Source organism: Saimiri boliviensis, chromosome 12 (genome assembly GCF_048565385.1).
Source record: "Saimiri boliviensis isolate mSaiBol1 chromosome 12, mSaiBol1.pri, whole genome shotgun sequence".
In the NCBI taxonomy this organism is placed as follows: Eukaryota; Metazoa; Chordata; class Mammalia; order Primates; family Cebidae; genus Saimiri; species Saimiri boliviensis.
In genome coordinates, this window is record NC_133460.1 from 78,236,064 (window position 1) to 78,258,056 (window position 21,993).

At 45.6% G+C, this 21,993-nt stretch overlaps 1 protein-coding gene across 2 annotated transcripts in view; it reads right to left on the reverse strand.

The window, feature by feature from the left end:
- Positions 1–21,993, reverse strand: part of MYOF (myoferlin) — a 185,007-nt gene that overhangs the window by 107,176 nt on the left and 55,838 nt on the right. For both annotated transcript variants that reach the window (XM_074382594.1, XM_039465156.2), the window contains exons 6-9: positions 6,450–6,616; positions 5,671–5,799; positions 1,075–1,137; positions 941–991 (exon numbers count right to left, since the gene is read on the reverse strand). In XM_074382594.1, coding sequence (XP_074238695.1) covers positions 941–991; positions 1,075–1,137; positions 5,671–5,799; positions 6,450–6,616 — 410 coding nt within the window. The remainder of the gene's footprint in view (positions 1–940; positions 992–1,074; positions 1,138–5,670; positions 5,800–6,449; positions 6,617–21,993) is intronic.

Consider the following 21,993-nt stretch of genomic DNA (forward strand, 5'->3'; position numbering starts at 1 on the left):
GGCCCTCAGTAAGTCACTACTGAATGAATGAGCTGGTCTTAGGGCTGGAAGGGACCACGGAAGCAGAGAGACCAATATGTCCCAGTTTGCTTGGGTCATTCTCAGTTTTACCATTAAAGTCCCAGGCAAAGTGGGACCATTGGTCATCCTACAGAAATTCAGGGGGCCCAACTTCCTGTCCAATTCTCCTCCTCCTCCTCCCGCTAATGATACTATTAATATAACCACTGATTGGGTACTTCAATGTGCCAGGTGCTGTGCTAGGTACTTTACACATGCTATCTCATTTCATTTTCTCACTGATCCCCTTTTACAGATAAGGAAACTAAAAATCAGAGAGACTGATTTCCCCTGGGACATGTGGCTACTTAATGGCAGACAGGGTATGAACACAGGTATGCTTGACCCAGATCAGCCTCTAGGGCTTCTAGTGACTGGAGCTCCTTTCTTGGAGAGGCAGCCTATTCCATGTAGAACTGCTGGGAAGAAGCCAACCAAGTATTTGTCCTTTCATTCCAGTGAGAGTTACTTTGAGAAGCACCCTGACCATCTTGCCTTGCTTGCCTTGCCTTTCACACTCTGGATCTATTGTAATTGGCTTTGCAGATGGAGCTCTGGGACCCCCGTAAGTGCAGGCAGATGGTGGGCTTCTTGCCAAGGTCACCCACCCCTCCCTTGGTGGCAGTGGACTTGCTTCCATCCACAGATGGAACCCTGGGAACGGCCCTGATGGGGCAGCTTCAGGGCATCTTGCTTTGGAGCTCTGCTCGGCGTTATACTTTGGAAACAGACAAGCCTCAGGCAGCCTTCAGCAAGCATCATCATGCTGAACCCTTACACATTCCCAAGATGCCACCAAGATGGGTACACAGGAATCAGATTTCTATTATGAAAGTTCTCATTTTCTGTAAGTTGATTGAAGCAGACTGTTGTTACCCACCTTAAATTCCCCCATCAGACAATCTGCTCTCAGAGAGTGAGAATTATAAACCTGGAAGAAAGAAGAGCAGTGAAGAAATGATTGGCTTTGCCTGGCAGTGAGTGAGTAGTACCTTCCCATTTGCTGATCCTTACCCGGATGCTGATGGTCTCATCCATCAGTTCAGAAGGGGTCATGTTGACATTGTAGAAAAGCAACTGCCAAAACAATAGAGAAGATGCGTAAATGTCAACAGGGGATTCGGGTTTAGTGAGATCTGATGCCATAATTTTGTGGGTTCCCCTAAAAAAATACAAAAGACAAATTCAAAATTAGGTTTGACCATGTGAACACATGGCAAGGCTTTGGAAAAGGCCCTGGAGCTTCAGCTTCATGGTAAATCCACTTCTGCATGTTAGAAAAAAGGAGAAAGGGGCAAGTAACAAATACAGCATTTACTTAACTAAATAAAATTGTTCAGTTGGAACGAGGTATCTAAAAGCTAAATGATGTAAAGATCCAAGGCTAAGCAGGTACAGGGGTACACCCCTGTAATCCCAACACTCAGGAGGCTTAGATGGGAGGAGTGCTTGAACCCAGGAGTTCCAGGCCAGCCAGGGCAATATGGTAATAGGCTGTCTCAAAATAAATAAATAAATAAAATAAAATAAAATAAAAAATAAAATTTTAAAAAAGGGAACCAAGGTGATTTCATGTAGCAATGCTTACTGAAATGAGTGCTTAGAGCTGGCATGACCTGGAGTGTGTGTTTTAAACTTCTCTAATACTTTTAGTTCTATTATTTGTGTCTAGTGATTCTAATAGTACTCCAAGAAAGCACCTTTAAAGCCAACTTTGCCCATTAGACTGAGCTAGTACCTCAGCAAAGTCAATACTGACCACATTGTAAAAGCTAATTTTAAGAAGGCTGATTACTGCGAGATGAATATCAGGTGTATCAAAGGTTTAACTATGGTAGGCTAATAAATGTTAATCCTTAAAGAAAAAGATTGAGCACTTATTCCAGCTGAGACTTTTTCCTCCAATGTTTTACTTAGAAGTATTTCTCATCTACAGGAAAGCTCAAAGAATGATAAAATAAATACCATATTTCACCTTTGTTCACCAGTTGTTACCCCTTTTTTGGACATTTGCTTTTTCTCTTTTTTAAACTGAACTTTTTGTAAGAAGGCTTTAGATATCACTTCATCCCTTCAGAATGCATTTACATGCATCTCCTAAGAGCAAGGACATCTTCCTATATAATTACAGTACCATTATCATAACCAAGAAATCTCACATCTAACATATGGTCAATTTTCAAATTTTTCCAATTGTCCTTGCCAAAAAACTCAGCTTTTCAAAGAGATGTAGGATCTATGCAAGAATCATACATTGCATTGGGTTTTTTTTTGTCTCTTCTGCTTCCTTTTATATAGAACAGTGCTATTTCCTTTTTTTTTTTTTTTTTTTTGTCTTTTGTTCTTTAAATAGAGATGAAGTCTCACTATGTTGCTCTGGCTGGTCTTGAACTACTGGCCTCAAGTGATCCTCCTGCCTTGGACCCCCAAAGTACTGGGATTACAGGCATGAGCCACCATGCCCACTGTTTTGTAAAATATCCTATAGTCTAGATTTGTATTAATGTTTTTTCAGTGTTGGATGCAAATTGGCCTGACACAGGTGATGTTGATTACTTCTGTTTTATCACATGAGGATACCACGTCTTTTGTTCCCACTATTGGTGATAACAAGATTAATATTACTTGGTTAAAAAAGATATATATATATAGGATTTATTTATTTTTGAGACAGAGTCTTAACTCTGTAGCCCAGGCTGGAATGCAGTGGTACGATCTTGGCTTACTATAACCTCTGCCTCCCAGGTTCAAGTAATTCTCTTGCCTCAACCGCCCAAGTAGCTGGGATTACAGCCACCCATCACCATGCCCAGCTAATTTTTTGTTTTGAGACAGAGTCTTGCTCTGTCACCCAGGCTGGAGTGCAGTAGCCTGATCTTGGCCCACTGCAACCTCTGCCTCCCAGGTTTCAGCAATTCTCCTGCCTCAGCCTCCTGAGTAGCTAGGACTACAGGTGTGCACCACCACACTCGGCTAATTTTTTTGATTTTTAGTAGAAATGGGGTTTCACTATGTTGCCCAGGCTGGTCTTGAACTCCTGATCTCAGATGATCCACCCACCTTGGCCTCCCAAAGTGCTGGGATTACAGGCGTGAACCACCATGCCTGGCCAGGCCAGAAATTTTTTTAGTAAACCTTATATATATATATATTTGTTTTTATCACCTTACTTTTGTTTCTCCTATTCCACAAAATTTTTTTTATAGATTTATGTACTGGTCTTCCTTTGTGCCAAGAGATCTAATCCCCCTCAAACTCATTAAAATGGGGAAATTTCGAGGAAAGTGGAGGTGTTTGCTGGGCTTCTAAGAATGTAGCTGAGTCAACAGGAAGCCTGCATTATCAATGCATCGGCAGGCCTTATGTGTTAGACCCAAGTCATTCAGTAAGGATCATGCCTCCTCCCCTCCCCATCCAGTCCTGCCTTCCAATGTGAATCGCTCTCAGCCTTCCCTGAAGTCAATTTCCAGTGCCCATCTCAGTGCAGCCCCTACCTCTAGTGAGAACGTGTATACTACTATACTTGCTTGCATGCTGTTGTCTGTGATTCCTCTGAGGGGGAGAGTGAGAAGAAAATGGGGCCTTCAGAGCTGGGGGCCAGCTTGAACAAAGGGGAAGAAATAGAAATGCTGCATGGAGCCAGGCACGGTGGCTCACGCCTGTAATCCAGCACTTTGGGAAGTCGAGGTGGGTGAAACACGAGGTCAGGAGTTTGAGACCAGCCTGGCCAACATGGTGAAACCCTGTCTCTACTAAAAACACAAAAATTAGCCAGGTATTATGGCAGGCACCTGTGATCCCAGCTACTCGGGAGGCTGAGGCAGAAGAATTGCTTGAACCTGGGAGGTAGAGGTTTCAGTGAGCTGAGATCGCACTACTGTACTTCAGCCTGGGGGACAAGAGCTAGACTCTGGCTTAAAAAGAAAAAAAAAAAAAAAAAAATGCTGCATGTAAGAAACCATTTCTTTTCTGAATAAAGAGGTAGAAAAAAAAAACAGGGCTGAAATGAGAAGCTGTAGGGAACGAAGAGGAAGTGTGATAAGAAAAGCCTGGGCTAGAGAACAGAGCAGGAGACAGGCTGAGGAATCCCAGAAATGTGTCTCCTCAGCACAGCTGGGCAGGACTCTACAAAGTTCCCCGAATATATCATTTCTCCGCACAGCCCAGTCAGGGAGTTTTGTGGCATTTGAGATAATAGTCAAAGTATCACGCATTGTTGAGGGGTATTATAAAAGAGGTCAATAGAACAGGCTAAGTTCTCAGTACGGGAGATGGGACACAGTGGCTCACGTCTGTAATCCCAGCACTTTGGGAGGCCTAGGTGGGTGGAGAACCTGAGGCCAGGAGTTCGAGACCAGCACAGGCAACATGGTGAAACCCTATCTCTACTAAAAATCCAAGTATTAGCTGAGTGTGGCGGCACATGGCTGTAGTCCCAGCTACTTGGGAGGCTGAGGTGGGAAGACTGCTTCAGCCTGGGAAGCAGAAGTTGCAGTGAGCCGAGATCACACCACCACGCTTCAGCCTGAGCAACAGAGACTCTGTCTTAAAAAAAAACCAACCAAACAAACAAAAAACTTAGTATGGGGCGGCAAAATAAACAAAGCCCGTGTGCTAACAATTGCTTTCCTTTAACCTATATTATTTTTGCAGCCAAGTCTGTTTTGACACCTCTAAAAAACTGGATTACTTAGTCACAGAGGGTTGGCCGTCAGAGACACAATTCTAATTAGAAAAAGCAAACGGTAGATATGAGACATCACATGCTCTACCATAAGGGTCGAAAGGATTCATCAGGAAGGGATCATCAAAAATTGTGACAAAAACACCAGAAAGGCAACAGCATCTCTGAGAACCACCAACAGCGGGGACCAGGCGTTTTGTTTTTCTTTTTTCAAGGCGTCTCACTAATATTGACCAGGTTGGTCTTGAATTCCTGGGCTCAAGCACTCCTCCCATCTCAGCCTCCTGAGCATTGGGATTACAGGTGTGTATCCCCTACCTGCCTAGCCTTGGATCTTCACATCGTTTAGCTTTTAGGTATATGAAAGCTAGATACCTTTTAAGTTGTCCCAAGTGAACAATTTTATTTAGTTAAATAAATGCTGGCTGGGCACAGTGGCTCACGCCTGTAATCCTAGCACTCTGGTGGTAAGTGAATCACTTGAGGTCAGAAGTTTGAGACCAGACTGACCAACATAGTAAAATCTTGTCTCTACTGAAAATACAAAATTAGCCAGGTGTGGTGGTGCGTGGCTGTAGTCCCAGCTATTTGGGACGCTGAGGCAGGAGAATCACTTGAATCTGGGAGGCGGAGGTTGCAGTGAGCCGAGATTGCACCACCACACTCCAGCCTGGGCAACGAAAGCAAAACTCTGTCTCAAAAAAAAAAAAAAAAAAAAAAAAAAAAAAGCTATATGGATTACTTACCCATTTCTCCTTCTCCAGCACGCAGAAGTGGGTTTACCATGAAGCTTACACTCCAGGGCTGTTTGCAGGCTGTTTCATGCCTAATTTTGTTCCTCTGATGTCTTCACCAATGAAGCTTTTCCCGTGTTTCCCCCTCCTGTGGGACTCACGAGCAGAAACATGCCCTCTCAACCCCTTTACCTCATCAAAAAATGGGTTGTTTCCTCTCTTGATTCTTGTTCGGTGTGTCTGGCCGCAGACATGAACTTTGACCACCGGTCTTATGTTGTTGCCGCTTAACTGTCGGCCCTCAATCACTCGGACGCGGATCTGCAGCACAGAAGCGGGGAGGTTACCAATCCTTTCCCAGCACGTGGTGCAAAAGCATCCTCAGGTGCTTCTTCATTCCGTTCACCTATCAGGATTGCTAACACAGGGCAGCTCTGTGGTGCACCAGGTGCTACCAATTGGGCGAGGCCACCTAGGATCATTCCCAAGATGGGAACTGGGGTTGGGTTATAGAGACCAAGAGCAGCTGCAGAGATGAAGTCACTCAAAGCTGGCCTGGGAAAGAGCAGGGCGGGATGGAAGTCACTGCTCAGACTCCAGCCATGCACCTGGTCTTGATGAGCCTGGAGATGAACCAATTCACTCCATGGCTGCCTCCCAAGTCTAAGACAGTGCCCAGAGCTACGAAAAACACAGTGTTTGTGCTTCTATTTGATTAGCTCTTTCCTTCCACCAATGGGAAGGAGAATTAAGGTTTTATTTCTCTAAAGACCATCATCTGGCCAGACTAAACCCATTTGGGCCTGCAGAAGAAAGACGGAGTGCTTTTCTTACTGGGTTTACGCACTGACATCTCTCTTTATTAGCTGAGCCATTGTTCATTGATATATCACCGAAACATCACCGCGATTGTCAGAAAATGGGCAGTGTGAAGATTAAACAGAGATGCAGAGCCCCCAGGCCATTCCTACCTGGAAGTCCTGTGGCTTATTGGACAGCATCCGCCTGCTGTTCTTTACTTTGGTGAGCCTCCGAGCAAGCTGAGCTTCTGACACTGTCCCAACTGGCGCCTTGGGCCCAGGGCCCCTGACTGCATTGTCCAACCTGTCTTCATCACCTTCATCTTCTTCCCCATCTCCTAAAATATCAGAAAGAAACCCAATGAGGGACAGCTCTTATCCTGTAAATCTCTGAATGCTCAGGTTTCCAGGACAGTTTTGTCCACCATTATGTTTTAAGTGTTCCTAAAGTGGCAGGTGAAGGAGATCCTCTTGGTGACACTGACTTGGGACTTCTTGTGACTTGGAAAAACTCTTCAGGAAAATGTTCACGATGCATCAGGGCTCTTGCTTAAAGAGACCAAGAGAATGGTAGAGATCACAGGGACAATGAGAGGAGATGGCACCGTCAAACCCAGCCAGGAATCACTGAGTTCTCATCTTAGGATCCAACCTGAGGTCAGGTTTCTGCAGTTAGGAGGGAGAAAGCAAGAAACGCCACAGAGCACGGGAGGCTTGCAAGGACAGACTTCCACTCCAGCCTCTCACTGCAGGCCTTCTCTCTACAGATCTGCTCCTGAACTATTCACACAGTTTCCTGCTTGAGCCTCCTAATTTCAGGACTGCTCTTTCCACCCTCATGACAGAAGAGAAACTCTCCTCATTTTCTTGCCAAGCAGACCAAGGTGACCATGTTGCTCTCCCTTCCTCCTCCTTGTTTGTCATTTTAACACGTGTCCCCTCCTTTATCCCTCAACCTTCCCTCTGCACTCAAGAAAAGGTTCACCTTGCTCAGCAGAGTGAAAATCCCAACCCTCTGCCATGCATTAGATCCTCCGACCTCCTGATGATTTGCAGGCCCCTCAAATGTCTTCTCTCTCTTTTGTGTACCTCCAGGGATTCCTTCTCTACTGCGACCTTTCCTCTGCCTTCAAGTAGACACAGATCTTTCTCTCCTTACAAAACCAAAAACCAAAAATCAACTCTGCCTACTACTTCTCCCTTTCTTTTATTCACCAACTCTTTGAAACTCACTGACAAACTTGAGCTTTTCTTTTCTTAATAGACAAACAGTTGGAACTTCCGGTAATCTGTACAATATAATCAAAGAGTGACTAGAACATGAGCTCCCCTGTCTAGAACACACCAGCATTTGTATCCCCTGCTTTTGGATTCTGAAGCTCCTTCTCCACAATGCAAGATCATGAAATAGATTTAATTTCCACAGTCAGTCACCTGTCAGTCATTCACATTCTGGTATGAATTAGTTTTATCAGATTACTATGTACCATGGCTCTTGAAAGCTTGGGCTCCAAAGCCATGCGGCCTGGGCTCAAATCCACCCCCCACCCTCCAATTTTGAGCTATGTGAGTCTGAGTAAGTTTCTTAATTTCTCTAGGCTTCAATTTCTTCATTTGCAAAAAGGGGGAAACAATATTTACCACAGGGTTACTGTAAAGATGTAATTATCTGTAGGTAAAGCCTTTAGCAGAGTACCTGGCATATAGCAGCATCCAATAATTTAACTTTTTATTTTTTGGTTTTGCTGTGCAATCAGTTTTGGTTGATGTCTTCATCTGTTTGAGCTGCTATAACAAAATGCCACAAACTGGGTGGCTATTAGACAACAGAAATTTATTTCTCACAGTTCTGGAGGCTGGGAAGTCCAAGATCAAGGCACTGGCAGATTTGGTGTCTGGTGAGGGCCCTCTTCCTGGTTTGCAATTGGAGCCTTCTTTGCCTCCTGTGGTGGAGGAGCAAAGGAGCTCCTTTTTTTTTTTTTTTTTTTTTTTTTTTTGAGGAGGAGTCTTGCCCTGTCACCAGGCTGGAGTGCAGCGGCACGAACTCAGCTCACTGCAACCTCAGCCTCCCGGGTTCAAGCGATTCTCTTGCCTCAGCCTCCCGGGTAGCTGGAACTACAGGCGCATGCCACCACGCCCCACTGATGTTTTTTGTATTTTAGTCAAAATGGGGTTTTACCCTGGTGGCCAGGATGGTCTCGATCTCCTGACCTCATGATCCGCCTGTCTCGGCCTCCCAAAGTGCTGGAGTTACAGGAGTGAGCCACCACAGCCAGCCAGGCCCCTTTTTATCAGGGCACTAATCCCATGCATGAGGGCTCTGCCCCTGTGACCTGATCACCTCTCTAAAGGCCCTGCTGTCTAATCATCACCTTCGGGGTTAGGATTTTAATGTATGAATTGTGGAGGGACATAAACATTCAGACCATTGCAATTGGAAGGAGCTTCTTCTGATGCACAGGACACTTCCTGGAAGCAGCTATGGAAGGCATGGGGATGGGGCACCGTAGCAGTCCATGGGCCCAGAGTGTGGAAGAGGCAGCCACAAGGAAGAGGGGCCTCCACATGCACTGCCTTGCACTTTAACCCAGGGTGGGCCCTGCTCCTCACCATCTATTCATTCATGCTTCGCCTATCCTAGCCTGGCTTCTGTTCTTCAAAGGTCAATCACAACCTCTCCTTGCCAAGCTCAGTGCCCTTTTCTGTATCTCCATATTGGATCTTCCACAGCCTTGAACAGTGGTGCTCATATATATATTTTTAGATCATTGCAGCTCTCCTCCCCCGATATACTTTTTTGGGTTCTTCTGTGGGCCCTGTCCTACCCAGTGAGTGTGACTTACTACTCTGTCCTCTGATCCATTGACTAAACACTCTCTAGATCTTCACTTCACACTTTAAGTAGCAATGGACCCACAGAATGCTGGTTTAGAAGGGACCTTAGCGATCCTTGATCGAACCTACCTGTCACCCCATTTTACAGACAGAAAAACTGAAATCCAGAAAGCCGAGGCAACTTGCCTGTAGTTATTAGAAGCTGAGCTAAAACCAGAACCAAGTTTTCATCCTGCCTCACTGGTTTAAAACTGGGTTTAAAAGGCCAGACGCAGTGGCTCACACCTGTAATCCCAGCACTTTGGGAGGCCAAGGTGGGCGGAGCATGAGGTCAGGAGATCGAGACCGTCCTGGCTAACATGGTGAAAAATACAAAAAATTAGCGGGGTGTGGTGGCACATACCTGTAGTCCCAGCTACTTGGGAGGCTGAGGCTGGAGAACTGCTTGAACCCAGGAGACAGAGATTGCAGTGAGCCAAGACTGCACCATTGCACTCCAGCCTGGGTGACAGAGTGAGACTCCATCTCAAAAAGAAAAACAAAAAACAAAAACAAAAACAAAAAACCAAACAGAAAAACAAAAACTGGATTTAACCAGGCTGCAGGTGAAGGACACATTTTCCTCCTTCAACATCTTTTTCAGGCTACTGGAAAAACCTCATGGAAGCCGAAGATAAGGAACCTTTGTCCTCTGCAAGATGATCTAGGCCTCCTCTTGCCTATTCTTGAAGAGACTTCAAAAGAAGGGCTTACCTGCTGCCTCTCTTAGGGCACCTGGATCCAAGCTCTTGGAATCTTCATCCTACTCTCTACCAGGTAAGTTCCTCTCCTCCTTAAGTTTCAGATGAAATAGGCTGTCTTCCAATACGCCCTTCCCGCCTCTTCCAGATGGAGTTGGTCCCACTCTCCTCTACCCAGCACGCATTGTTCTTTCTAGTCCTCACCACACAGTCTTGCACCTGCTTGTCAGCCTGTAGGCTTCCCCTACTCCCAGGCATTTCAGAAGCAGGGAGCTTGCCTTTGCTTCTTTGTGTCTGCCCCATGCCTCACAGCACACCTTACATAAAGTGTACAGAAAGGGATTGATAAATGCGGAATGAGTAAATAAATGGGGAGAGGGGCCAGGTGCGCTGGCTCACACCTATAACCCCAGCAGTTTGCGAGGCCGATGCAGGCAGATCACCTGAGGTCGGGAGTTTGAGATCAGCCTGAGCAACATGGAGAGACCTCAACTCGACTAAAAATACAATATTAGCCAGGCATGGTGGCGTATGCCTATAATCCCAGCTACTCGGGAGGCAGAGGCAGGAAAATCGCTTGAACCTGAGAGGCAGAGGTTGCGGTGAGCCGGGATTGTGACACTGAACTCCCACGTGGGCAACAAGGGCAAAACTCCATCTCAAAAAAAATAAAATAAATAAAATAAATGGGGAGAGGAACAAAATCCCGGGCACAAATGTGACTTCACATTTGGAAAAACTACTGCACAGCTCTCGGGAAAGAACACCCAGACGGCTGAAGAGGTGCTCCTCCCAACTTTGGCACCAGCCTCAGGGAGGCATTGGGAGCCAGGCGCCTTCCCTCTGCAAACCTGTCCTCGACCAAGCAATGGCTGGCGCTGTTAGCTGTCGGGTTCCTCCAAACAACGAAGACAAACTTCCTTCTGTCATGCTGGGCCTAAGTGGGACTTCCTCCTTGCTGTAAATTATACCATTTGGGGCTGGTGATTGTTTATGGCAGCAAGCAGGAAACAAAGTTGGGGTCAATCATGCGCCTTTACAATGCTGGACTCTGGACAAGTACTCATTACATTCTCAATGGATGCTCTAGAAGAGCCCATTTCTTCTGGGAACGTCTTCTGCTGTTCAGACTTTAGGCTAAAGGGCTGGGTCAGAGGAAACCAGCCTAAGCCATGGTGACAGTCAGCCTCTCTGCCTTGCAGAAGAAGAAGATTAGAGCAGGAAATCTCCCCTTTATGTGGCAGGAAGCTGCAGAGGATTAAGCAATGCTACACTAAGGGTTCCACAAAGATTGAGGGGTCCCCTAAGGCACTGCTAAACACACCCTATGTGCAAGCTGTGTCATGACCGAAATGCTAGCAGCTGTGCTGGTAGGCCCTGCTCATGAGACCCAGGCACGAATGTAATCCACAAGAGGATCTACAAAGAGCAACTCTTTCACGACCACAGAGGGCTGCACCGTCAGGAATGAACTGAACAGGAGGTTGCTGGTAGTATAAGCTTCCGAAGGCTGTAGTAAGGAAGTTCCACAAACTGGGTAGCTTAAAACAATAGAAATTTATTTTCTGGTTAGAATAAATTCTCTGGTTAGCGGTGGCTCACACCTGTAATCCCAATACTTTGGGAGGTCGAAGCAGAGGATTGCTTGAGCCCAGGAGTTCAAGACCAGCCTGGCAACATAGGGAGATGCTCCCCCAATCTCTACAAAAAAAAAATTTAAAAACTAGCCGGGTATGGTGGTGCATGCCTGCAGTCCCACCTACTTGGGAGGCTAAGGTGGGAGGATTACTTGAGCCAAGGAGGTTGAGGCTGCAGTGAGCCATTATCAAGCTATTATACTCCATCCTGGGTGACAGCAAGGCCTTGTCAAAGAAAGAAAAGAAGCAGGGGAGGGAGGAAAGGAAGGAAGGAAACAAGGAGGTAAAGGAGGAAAGGAAGAAAGGTACGAGGGGAGGGAGGGAAGGAAGGAAGGAAGGAGGGAGGGAGGGAAAGAAGGAAGAGTACAGAAAGAGAAGACAAGAAACGAAAGAAAAGGCATTCCCTGACAGTTCCAGACCTTACAAGCATACAATCAAGATTTTGGCAGAGATGTTCTCTGAAGCCTCAAGGGACTGAAGCCTCAAGGGAAAAATCCTTGCTGTCTTTTCCTAGCTGTTGGCTCCCAGCAATCCTGAGCACGCCTTGCCTGTGGCTGCATTACTCCTCTGTGGTCACAGGCCTTCCTTCCTCCACTGACTTCACCTCTGCACCCAGCCAGCTGGACCTGGCTGGGAAGCACACACATCTTACTGGACTGGTCTCACTTTAATTTCCTGATCACAAACTGTGAGCGTCCTCACAGGACTGCCTGGCCTTCCTACCACATTTCCAAGACATCGATCCCAAAGCTTCCCAGGATCCTGGTCTGAGATGGCCAGTAATTAACCAGCACAGTCAAATCACCTTACCTTTCTGAACTGCCACCTATTTTGCATCTTGAAAGCTTCCAACACTCTTTCTCATTGTCCGCTAATGACCTGGCTTCTTATTTCACTGAGAAAACAGGCAATTAGAAGATAATTTCCACATCCTTCCAACTCCAAATCAATCATCTACCTGTATCTGTTGCTTTCCCTCCTGCTACAATTACTCCGTCACTGAACTAACTGTGCTCCCTGACTTGAAGCCAACTCTTATACATTTGCACGGATCCTATCTCCTGTTGCTACTCAAGAGTTTTGCCTCTGCGATTTCTTTCTGTTTATACATTCACTGGTTTCCCCCTTCCTACTGGAGGATTCCCATCAAAATATAAACATGCTGAAGTATCACCCAGAATTTTAAAAAACAAAACTTTCATTGACTCCACAGCGCCCCCTACAGTTACTGCTCCATTTTTCCTGCCCCTTTTGGGAGCAAACTCCTCAGAGAATCATTTTTACTCACATTCTTCACTCCCTCTCTGATTCTTATTCTTCTTCCAGCCAGGCCTCTGCCCACCCCAGTCCACCAAAGCTGCTTTTGTCAAGGTCACTAAAGACCTCCATGTTGCAAAATCCAACGGTCCAGCCTCGGGTCTCTTCTTACTCAAACTCTCTACAGCATTTGTTCGTTTGATCCCGGGAACACTTTCTGCTCTTGGATGCAGCCGATTTGAACCAAAGCATAGCTGCTCATTCTGGCATTCACAATTAGAAATAATCACCAAAGAAACTTCTCTCATCCCAACTTTTTATAATGTATGAACCCTGGCTTTGATCAGGAGTGGTTTTTTTTTTTTGTTTTTTGTTTTTTTTTGTTGTTGTTGTTGTTTTTTAAGACAGTCTCATTCTGTTATCCAGGCTGGAATGCAGTGGCACGATCTCAGCTCACGGCCTCCTCCACCTCCGGGGTTCAAGGGATGCTCCACCCTCAACCTCCCGAATAGCTGGGACTATAGGCGCATACCACCACATCTGGCTAATTTTTGTACTTTTAGTAGAGACAGGATTTTGTCATGATGGCCGGGCTGGTCTCGAATTCCTGACTTCAAGTGATCTGCCCACATCAGCCTCTCAAAGTGCTGGGATTACAGGCATGAGCCAATGTGCCCAGCCATGACCAGGCCATTTAATAGAATCATAGAACTTTGGAGCTGGAAGAGACCCTACATATCATTAAATCCAACTTCCTAATGTTGTAAGAAAGGAACCTGAGGCTCAGAGAGGTTAAGTGACATTGCCATTGTCACATAGCTTGATAGTGGAGCCAATGCTCAAATCCAGATCTGTTGATTCACAGTGGTTTAAGGTTCCTCACCATCCCTCTCTGGCTGTGACAAGCTCTTCACGACTCCCTTGTAGGAATGCCATCCTGCCTTTCCAACAATTATAATGTCATTTGGTCAAATCCTACCAAGCTTGTGACTGCAGCTAACACTGACCTGTCTCCTTTTTGATTATCAGTAACCCATGTATGATCCACTCTTCCTTACCCATGATGTTTCAATTAACATTTAGACATGGTCTCCATCAAAGCTCCAGCAATTTAATCACTCCTGAGATGTACTGTGGTCCTGTTTCCAGAAGCTCAGCAGCAATATTCCTGCCAACTGCCCTTGCGTGCTGTCACTTGTGATCATGAGACTTGCCTACATGGCTTCTGTCCACCCACTCAGTGCTGAAGAGTTGGCAGCCCTGGGGGACCTCGTGATACAGTCAAGTTTGCCTTTAGCATCCCAACTGTGCCTTTCCACAGTGCACATCAATGTCCCTTCTTCCTCCAGCTCCCATACTCCTCTCTAGCACTTGTTCTCCCTACCAAGCAGAAGAGAGTGGGCTATCAGTCACTGAGATGTCAGATGTCACCAGATCTGCAGGTCATTGTCACCCCACCTCCATCACCCCTCTCTGTCTGCACCTGGCCAGGGAAGGAGATCCTTCTTGGATCTCCCCAGTGAAGGCAACTCCTAGGAATGGCTGAGGACGAGGAGCACTTGCTGGTCGCCCTGGCTGGACTGGGATCCTCCTGGCTGGAACACAGACCCCACTTCAGCCCCTGGCAGGTCCCTTTATCCAAACACTCTCCCTCTCCTTTCATCTCCTCCCAGGCTCAGATAATCCTCCTCCCACCTCAGGCCCCAGAATTGCTGGGATTACAGACATACACCACCAAGTCCAGCTAACTATTTTTATCTTTTGTAGAGATGGAGTCTCCCTATGTTGCCCAGGCCGGTCTCAAGTGATCCCAGGCTCAAGCGATTCTCCTGCCTCAGCCTCCCAAAGGGCTGAAATTTCAGGCATGAGCCGCAGGGCCTGGCCTCTGCCTGTGTTGTTAACTCTGCTTTTCAAGATGAAGTCTTGTTAAGTAGTGGTACTGGTTAAGCCAGAATTTTATCACTTTGAGCCAAAGGTCATTGCCCAAGCAGACAAAGAACTGATACCATGTTATCTTCAGTGTAAGCTAAAAGGACAATGCAGAACAGGAAAGAGTAAGTTTTGAAGCAGGAAAACATGTAATATCTTAGAGATAACACAACCTCTTAGCTGGAATGTCGAATAATATTTTTCCGAGTTTCTAAAATTTTAAAAGTTTTATAAGTAAATCTTTGTGCCCTACTGTAAGCAATTTGTTACCCCACCCCAATTCCTGGGTAAATAACACTAAATGTGCCCTAAGAATCTTCTAGCATGTTCCAATACGTAGATCGGAGCAAAGGTACCATGGAGGAATGTAACAAGCAGGAATGCAAACACAGTCCTGTGGGCAATGGATGAATCAGGCTGTAAGCCAGTCTAGATAAAGCCCAGAGGTCTCACTACGCCTCCCTCTAGGAAACACCGTGTTAACCAGGTGAAATGCATTTTCTCAGCTGCAGGGTTTCTCAAAGTGAACTCTGAAATCTACCTTCATCAGGCTCTCCCTACAGACTGGGGGCTCCCCTCCAGATGAGCTCTATTAAACCCCCTTGAGATGGGCGCCAGATGACTGCACGTTTAGAGATCTCCCTGGATGATTTCACTGTGTCTAAATATTGAGAACCACTTGTTTATCATGAGCACTTTGATTTTCCTAAATATCCTAGAAAAAAATTAGACTAATATAATCAGTTTACTAGACAAAACCACTTGATTAGAAACCCAATCCTGACAGCCGGGCATGGTGGCTCACTCCTGTAATCCCAACACTTTGGGAGGCCGAGGAGGGTGGATCACCTGAGGTCGGGAGTTTGAGACCAGCTTGACCAACATAGAGAAACCCTGTCTCTACTAAAAATACAAAAAATTAGCTGGGCATGGTGGCGCATGCCTGTCATCCCAGCTACTCAGGAGGCTGAGGCAGGAGAACTGCTTGTCCCAGGAGGCGGAGGTTGAGGTGGTGAGCTGAGATCGTGCTGCAACCCAGGTAGCAAGAGAGAAACTATGTCTCAAAAAAAAAAAAAAAGAAGAAGAAGAAGAAGAAAAGAAACCCCATCCTGGAAATAGTGCTTGCAATTCTGGCACATGGACCATTTTCTAGTTCCACTCAGACCAAGTCAGTCCCTTGTCATGGAGCACCTTTCATGGAGGCCCATGGTTTTCCCATCAAGGACAAATGTCTCAGCCTAGCACCTACGGCCCTCAGGATCATGCTTCCCTTTCAACACACTTCTGCATGGGCCAGGAGCTTTGGCGTGTTCCCCAAAATGCCCTTCCTTTTTTCTTTTCTTTTTTTCTTTTTCTTTTTTTTTTTGTTGAGACGAAGTCTCATTCTGTTGCCCAGGCTGGAATGCAGTGGTGCAACCTCAGCTCACTGCAACCTCTGCCTCCCAGGTTTAAGCAATTCTCCTGTCTCAGCCTCCAGAGTAGCTGGGATTATAGGCACCTGCCACCACGTCCGGCTAATTTTTGTATTTTTAGTAAAGACAGGGTTTCTCCATGTTGGTCAGGCTGGTCTTGAACTCCTGGCCTCAGATGAGCCACTCACCTCAGTTTCCCAAAGTGCTGGAATTATGGACATGAGCTACCATGCTCAGCCCTAAATTGCCCTTCTTAAAAAAAAAAAAAATTAAACCATATTCAATGCCCATCTATCATTCACTTACTTATTCATTCACTGAACTAACCAAGCATTTATTAAACAATTAGGACTTCTCAAGGGCTGTGCTAGGCACCATGAATACAGAGCTGCAATACATAGCTGAAAAAATGCTTTCTTAAAGCAATTGTTCCCCATATAACAACTTGCTGAATCCTCTCTGGAGGAATGTCTTACAGTACATTCAGCTCTGGGCTATAGTTGTTCCCATTTATCTCTTTACCTTTCTATTGAAATGCAAGCTCTTTGGTGGCAAAACAATGGCTTTCTCCCCTCTGTATGTCCCACAGTACGGTGTCAGTAAATGTTTTCTAAACTGGATCAAATTTAATTTTAGGCTGGGCACAGTGACTCAGGCCTGTAACCTCAGAACTTTAGGAGGATCACCTGAGGCCAGGAGTTCAAGACCAGCCTGGTCAACATGGTGAAACCCCATCTCTACTAAAAATACAAAAATTAGTCAGATGTGGTGGCAAATGCCTGTAGTCCCAGCTACTAGGGAGGCTGAGGCAGGAGAATCACTTGAACCCAGGAGGTGGAGGTTGCAATGAGTTGAGATCACACCGTCACTGCACTCAGCCTGGGCAACACAGCCAAAACTCCATCAAAAATATATATATATAACTTTAAGCAAGTAACTTTGGGGTTCATGGAATGAAAGACATTTGAAGCGGTGAAGTCTGGCTATGAATGAGTTGTTGCATGTCTATGGTTGGACAGAACACAAATTTAGCAGATGGTGCTTCAAAAATGGACGTGGGATTTTAAAAATAGTTTCTTCCAACTACAGGAATGTAGGCTCCAGTTAAGCTGGCTGACATCTGGCAAACTGAGTTGCCATGGTAACAGGTTTTCAGGTCAAGCCTGGAGACTGGGTCAGCCTTCCCCTTTGTCATGGGAATAGTCTTCGAGGGGTCAATGAAAAGAACATCTTTGACGACGACGCACACTTCCAGTCAAGCCACTGGTGCCACAGGGTCTCTACCTTTTGTCATCTTCATATAAAAGCTCTAAGAAAGCATTCCTTAAACAAGAACCCCTCAGGTGTTCACTTCCTGCGATGTGATCATAACTAGCTTCTTCAAATTGCAAGGGCAAATTTTCCTGAAAATCTTCACTTTTGTGTTCCAGCATAAATATTTCTAATATCTCCTCTGCAGGAGCCACTATGTGGATTAGAAACTTTAAAATCAATATCAGGCCAGGTGCAGTGGCTCACGCCTGTAACCCCAGCACTTTGGGAGGGCAAGGTGGGAGAATCACGAGGTCAGGAGTTTGAGACCAGCCTGGCCAATATGGTGAAACTCCGTCTCTACTAAAATTACAAAAATTCTGGGCCAGGTGTCCTGCTTATGCCATTAAGGTATGCAATGCCAAGGGGTATGGCTGTCTTGCTGTTCTCTGTCTCATATTTGTTGGTCTTTATTCTCCCAAGACTGTAAGTTTCTTTTTCCCTGGTGTCTTCCCTAGCAGGGGGTCACAGTAGGTGCTCAAAGATACCTTTGCTCAGTTGAACTGAGTTACCATGTGATATAGTTTGGATATCTGTTCCCTCCAAATCTTATGTTGAAATCTAATCCCCAGTGTTGGAGGTAGGGCCTACTGGAAGGTGTCTGGGTCATGGGGGTGGATCCCTCATGAATGGCTTGGAGCCTTCTCTGTAGTAATGAGCGAGTTCACTTGAGAGTTGGTTATTTAAAAGAAAGCAGCACCCCCGCCTTCTCTTTCATGTTCCTCCTCTCTGATCATTTGATACCTGCTTTCCTTCCCCTTCCTCCCTGAGTGGAAGCTCCCTGAAGCCCTCATCAGAAACAGATGCTGGCACCATGCTTCTTGTATAGTCTGAAGAATCATGAACCAAATAAACTTTTCTTAATTTTTTTGGAGATGGATTCTTGCTCTGTAGCCAAGGCTGGAGTGCAATGGTGCAGTCTAGGCTCACTGCAACCTCTGCCTCCCGGGTTCAAGCAATTCTCTTGCCTCAGCCTCCTGAGTAGCTGGGATTACAGGTGCACACCACCACACCCAGCTAATTTTGTACTTTTAGTAGAAATGGAGTTTTACCATGTTGGCCAGGCTGGTCTCAAACCCCCAACCTCATGATCCACTTGCCTCTGCCTCCCAAAGTGCTGGGATTACAGACATGAGCCACTGTACCCTGCCAACTTATTTTCTTTATAACTTGCTCAGCCTCAGGTATTCCTTTATAGAGATGCAAACAGACTAAGACACTATGTAAGGGAAAATAAATCTTTTTCCTTGAAACACCTAGATAGTCGAGGCTATTAGAAGGGTTTTTTGTTAAATGCTGAAGAAACATTTCTCTTAGCCAGATTAGGAAGCTGACACACAGCATGCCCCCCGTGACCTAGCCCTGGCAAACTTTCATTTTATAGAACAAAGACAGCACTTCCAGATCAAAGAGCCCTGTTTATTTTTTATAATAAAGAAATTTTACTTTGTCATCTTGTACTTAAAAATAAAGTTGCCCTGCAAACACAGTTCATTTGCAGACCAACACTTGGTGACCTCCTTTGTTTGAAATCCAAATACAAGGAACCCAAGTTCTGGTTCATTTCCTGTCTTAGTCGAGCAATGTCAGGGATTCTAAAGAACTTCTGCGGGAGACCTGGGCTGTGCTTGTGCGGTTCCTTGGTGCTGAACCCTCTGGGATCTGGACTCCTAAGGGGATGGTGGATTCCTTAAGTCCACTGTCCTGCTGGGAGCACTGGTGCTACAAAGGCTTAAACCAAGAGGAGAGGAGAAGCAGCCTTGGATGGCAAGGATTTTCTTCCCAGCAAGTTTAAAAGTTTAAGCGTTGGGGCCACGTGTGGTGGCTCACACCTGTGATCCCAGCACTTTGGGAGGCCGAGGTGGGTGGATCACCTAAAGTCAGGAGTTCAAGACCAGCCTGGCCAATATGGTGAAACCCCATCTCTACTAAACATACAAAATTAGCTGGGCATGGTGGCACCTACCTATAATCCCAGCTACTCAGCAGGCTGAGGCAGGAGAATCGCTTGAACCTGGGAGGTGGAGGTTGCAGTGAGCCAAGATCATGCCACTGCACTCCAGCCTGGGTGACACAACAAGACTCCTTCTCAAAAACAGAAAAATTAATTAATTAATTAAAAAATTTTTTTTTAAAGTTAAGAGTTGGTCTTTTTTTTTTTTTTTTTTTTTTTCTCCTTCCATTTCTAAGAAAACAGAAATTTGCTCCAGGAAAATCACATGGTTTTAGCACTTGGGTTTCTCAGTTTGGGCTCATCAGGATCCATTTCAGGAGGCAGGATCTCCTTCACATTCTGAACAGCTTGATAAAGTGCTTGTTCTCAAACATTTTCTGGTTCACTGGGATAATTTTTTAAATAATATTTATAAAGAAAGCATTTGATCATCTCAACCTTACTTTGAGCCAAACCAGGACATTCTTTTCTAAAAACTCTGCTTTTTAAAGAAAACAATTTGAAAATCACCAAGTGTTGTTACTCAGCTGAACTACAATTCCAGTCATCTGGAATTGTTTTTATAATAATAATAGGGACTACCATTAATGCAGCTATTACTGTGGGCCAGGCACTGGGCTAAATACTTTATGATAAAGGTACTGCAATTATCCCTGCTTTCCAGTAAAGAAAGCTGAGATTCAGAGAAGTTAAGTGACTTATCCAAGGTCCTATGGCCAGTTAACAATAGATGCAGAATCCAGTGTAGGCCAGGCTGACCCCAAAGCCCTTGCTTTTATCTGTAATGTTATATCTTTGGGATTAAAAAGAATCTTGTCACCAAACCTGAACCGAAAGTTTCTGGAGGGCAGGAACCGTGTTTTAAAACACTCATCATCCCCAGTGCTACAGCATCTAGTAATGGCACTCAAGAAACCCAGCAAGCCAGGCGCCCTGGCCCACGCCTGTAATCCCAGCACTTTGGGAGGCTGAGGTGGATCACTTGAGGTCAGGAATTTGAGGCCAGCCTGGTCAACATGGTAAAACCCTGTCTCTACTAAAAATAAAAAAATTAGCCCAGCATGGTGGCGGAGGATGCAGTAAACCGAGATCACGTCACTGTACTCCAGCCTGGGCAACAAAGCAATATTCCATCTCAAATAAAATAAAATAAAAAATAAACCCAGCAAGCAATGTTCTGACTCCATAAATACTAATAAATGGTGTGGTGCAGGCCGGGTGCGGTGGCTCAAGCCTGTAATCCCAGCACTTTGGGAGGCCGAGGCGGGTGGATCACAAGGTCGAGAGATCGAGACCAACCTGGTCAACATGTTGAAACCCCGACTCTACTAAAAATACAAAAAATTAGCTGGGCATGGTTGCGCGTGCCTATAATCCCAGCTACTCAGGAGGCTGAGGCAGGAGAATTGCCTGAACCCAGGAGGCGGAGGTTGCGGTGAGCCGAGATCGCGCCATTGCACTCCAGCCTGGGTAACAAGAGCAAAACTCCATCTCAAAAAAAAAAAAAAAAAAAAAAAAAAAAAAAAATGGTGTGGTGCTGACCTCTTTAAGTTTACACTTTTTACTTGAATGAACCACTGTGTTCTTTTTCCCCTAAAGGCCTGGCAGAAAGGGTAACACAAGAGAACCCATTTAATATTTTGGCTCTTGGAATGGAATAAACATAATGAAATTGTCTTTTATCTGCCAGTGTACTGGGTTGAATACTGTTTCTCCAAATTCATGTCCACTGGAACCTCAGAATGTGATCTTATTTGGAAATAAGGTTTCTGTACAGTTAAGATAAGGTTACAAACCTTAAGAGAAGGTTAGAACTCACCCTAATCCAGAATGACTTTATCTTAACTTGATTTGGGTGGGTCCCAATCCAGTGACCAGTGCCTTATAAGAAATTTAGATACAGACACACAGAGAGGGGTCAGGTGTGGTGACTCACACCTATAATCCCAGCACTTTGGGAGGACAAGGCGGGCAGGTCACTTAAGGTCAGGAGTTTGAGACCAGCCTGGCCAATGTGGTAAAACTTCGTCTCTACTAAAAATACAAAAATTAGCCAAGCATGGTGGCAGGCACCTGTAATCCCAGCTACTCAGGAGGCTGAGGCATGAGAATCGCTTGAACCCGGGAGGCGGAGGGTGCAGTGAGCCGATACTGCACACCACTGCACTGCAGCCTGGGAGAGAGAGAGAGACTAGTCTCAAAAACAAACAAAAACAGATGCATAGAGAGGAGAACCCCAGGTAAAAACAGACACACAGGAGGATCCTTGAGCCACTCAGGATCTATATCCTGGCGGAGAAAAAGGCAAGAAAGACACCAAGACGCACAGGTAGATCACCGTTTGACAGCAGCGTCAGAGACGGGAGTGATGTGTCTACAAGCCACAGATGCTTAGGAGGAAGGCTGGCAACCAACAGAAGCTGGGAGAAAGGCTGAGCGGCTCCCGAAGGACCAACCCTGCTGACACGTTGACTTTTCAGACTTCTGATGTCCAGAACTGTGAGAGAATACGTTTCTGTGGCTTAAGCCACCCAGTCTGCGGTAGTTTAGAACAACCGCCCTAGGAAACTAACAAACAGGGTCCAGCTTAGGAGAAACAATCGTGTGAAGAAAGATGCCCTGATCTTTTCAATTCAGAGG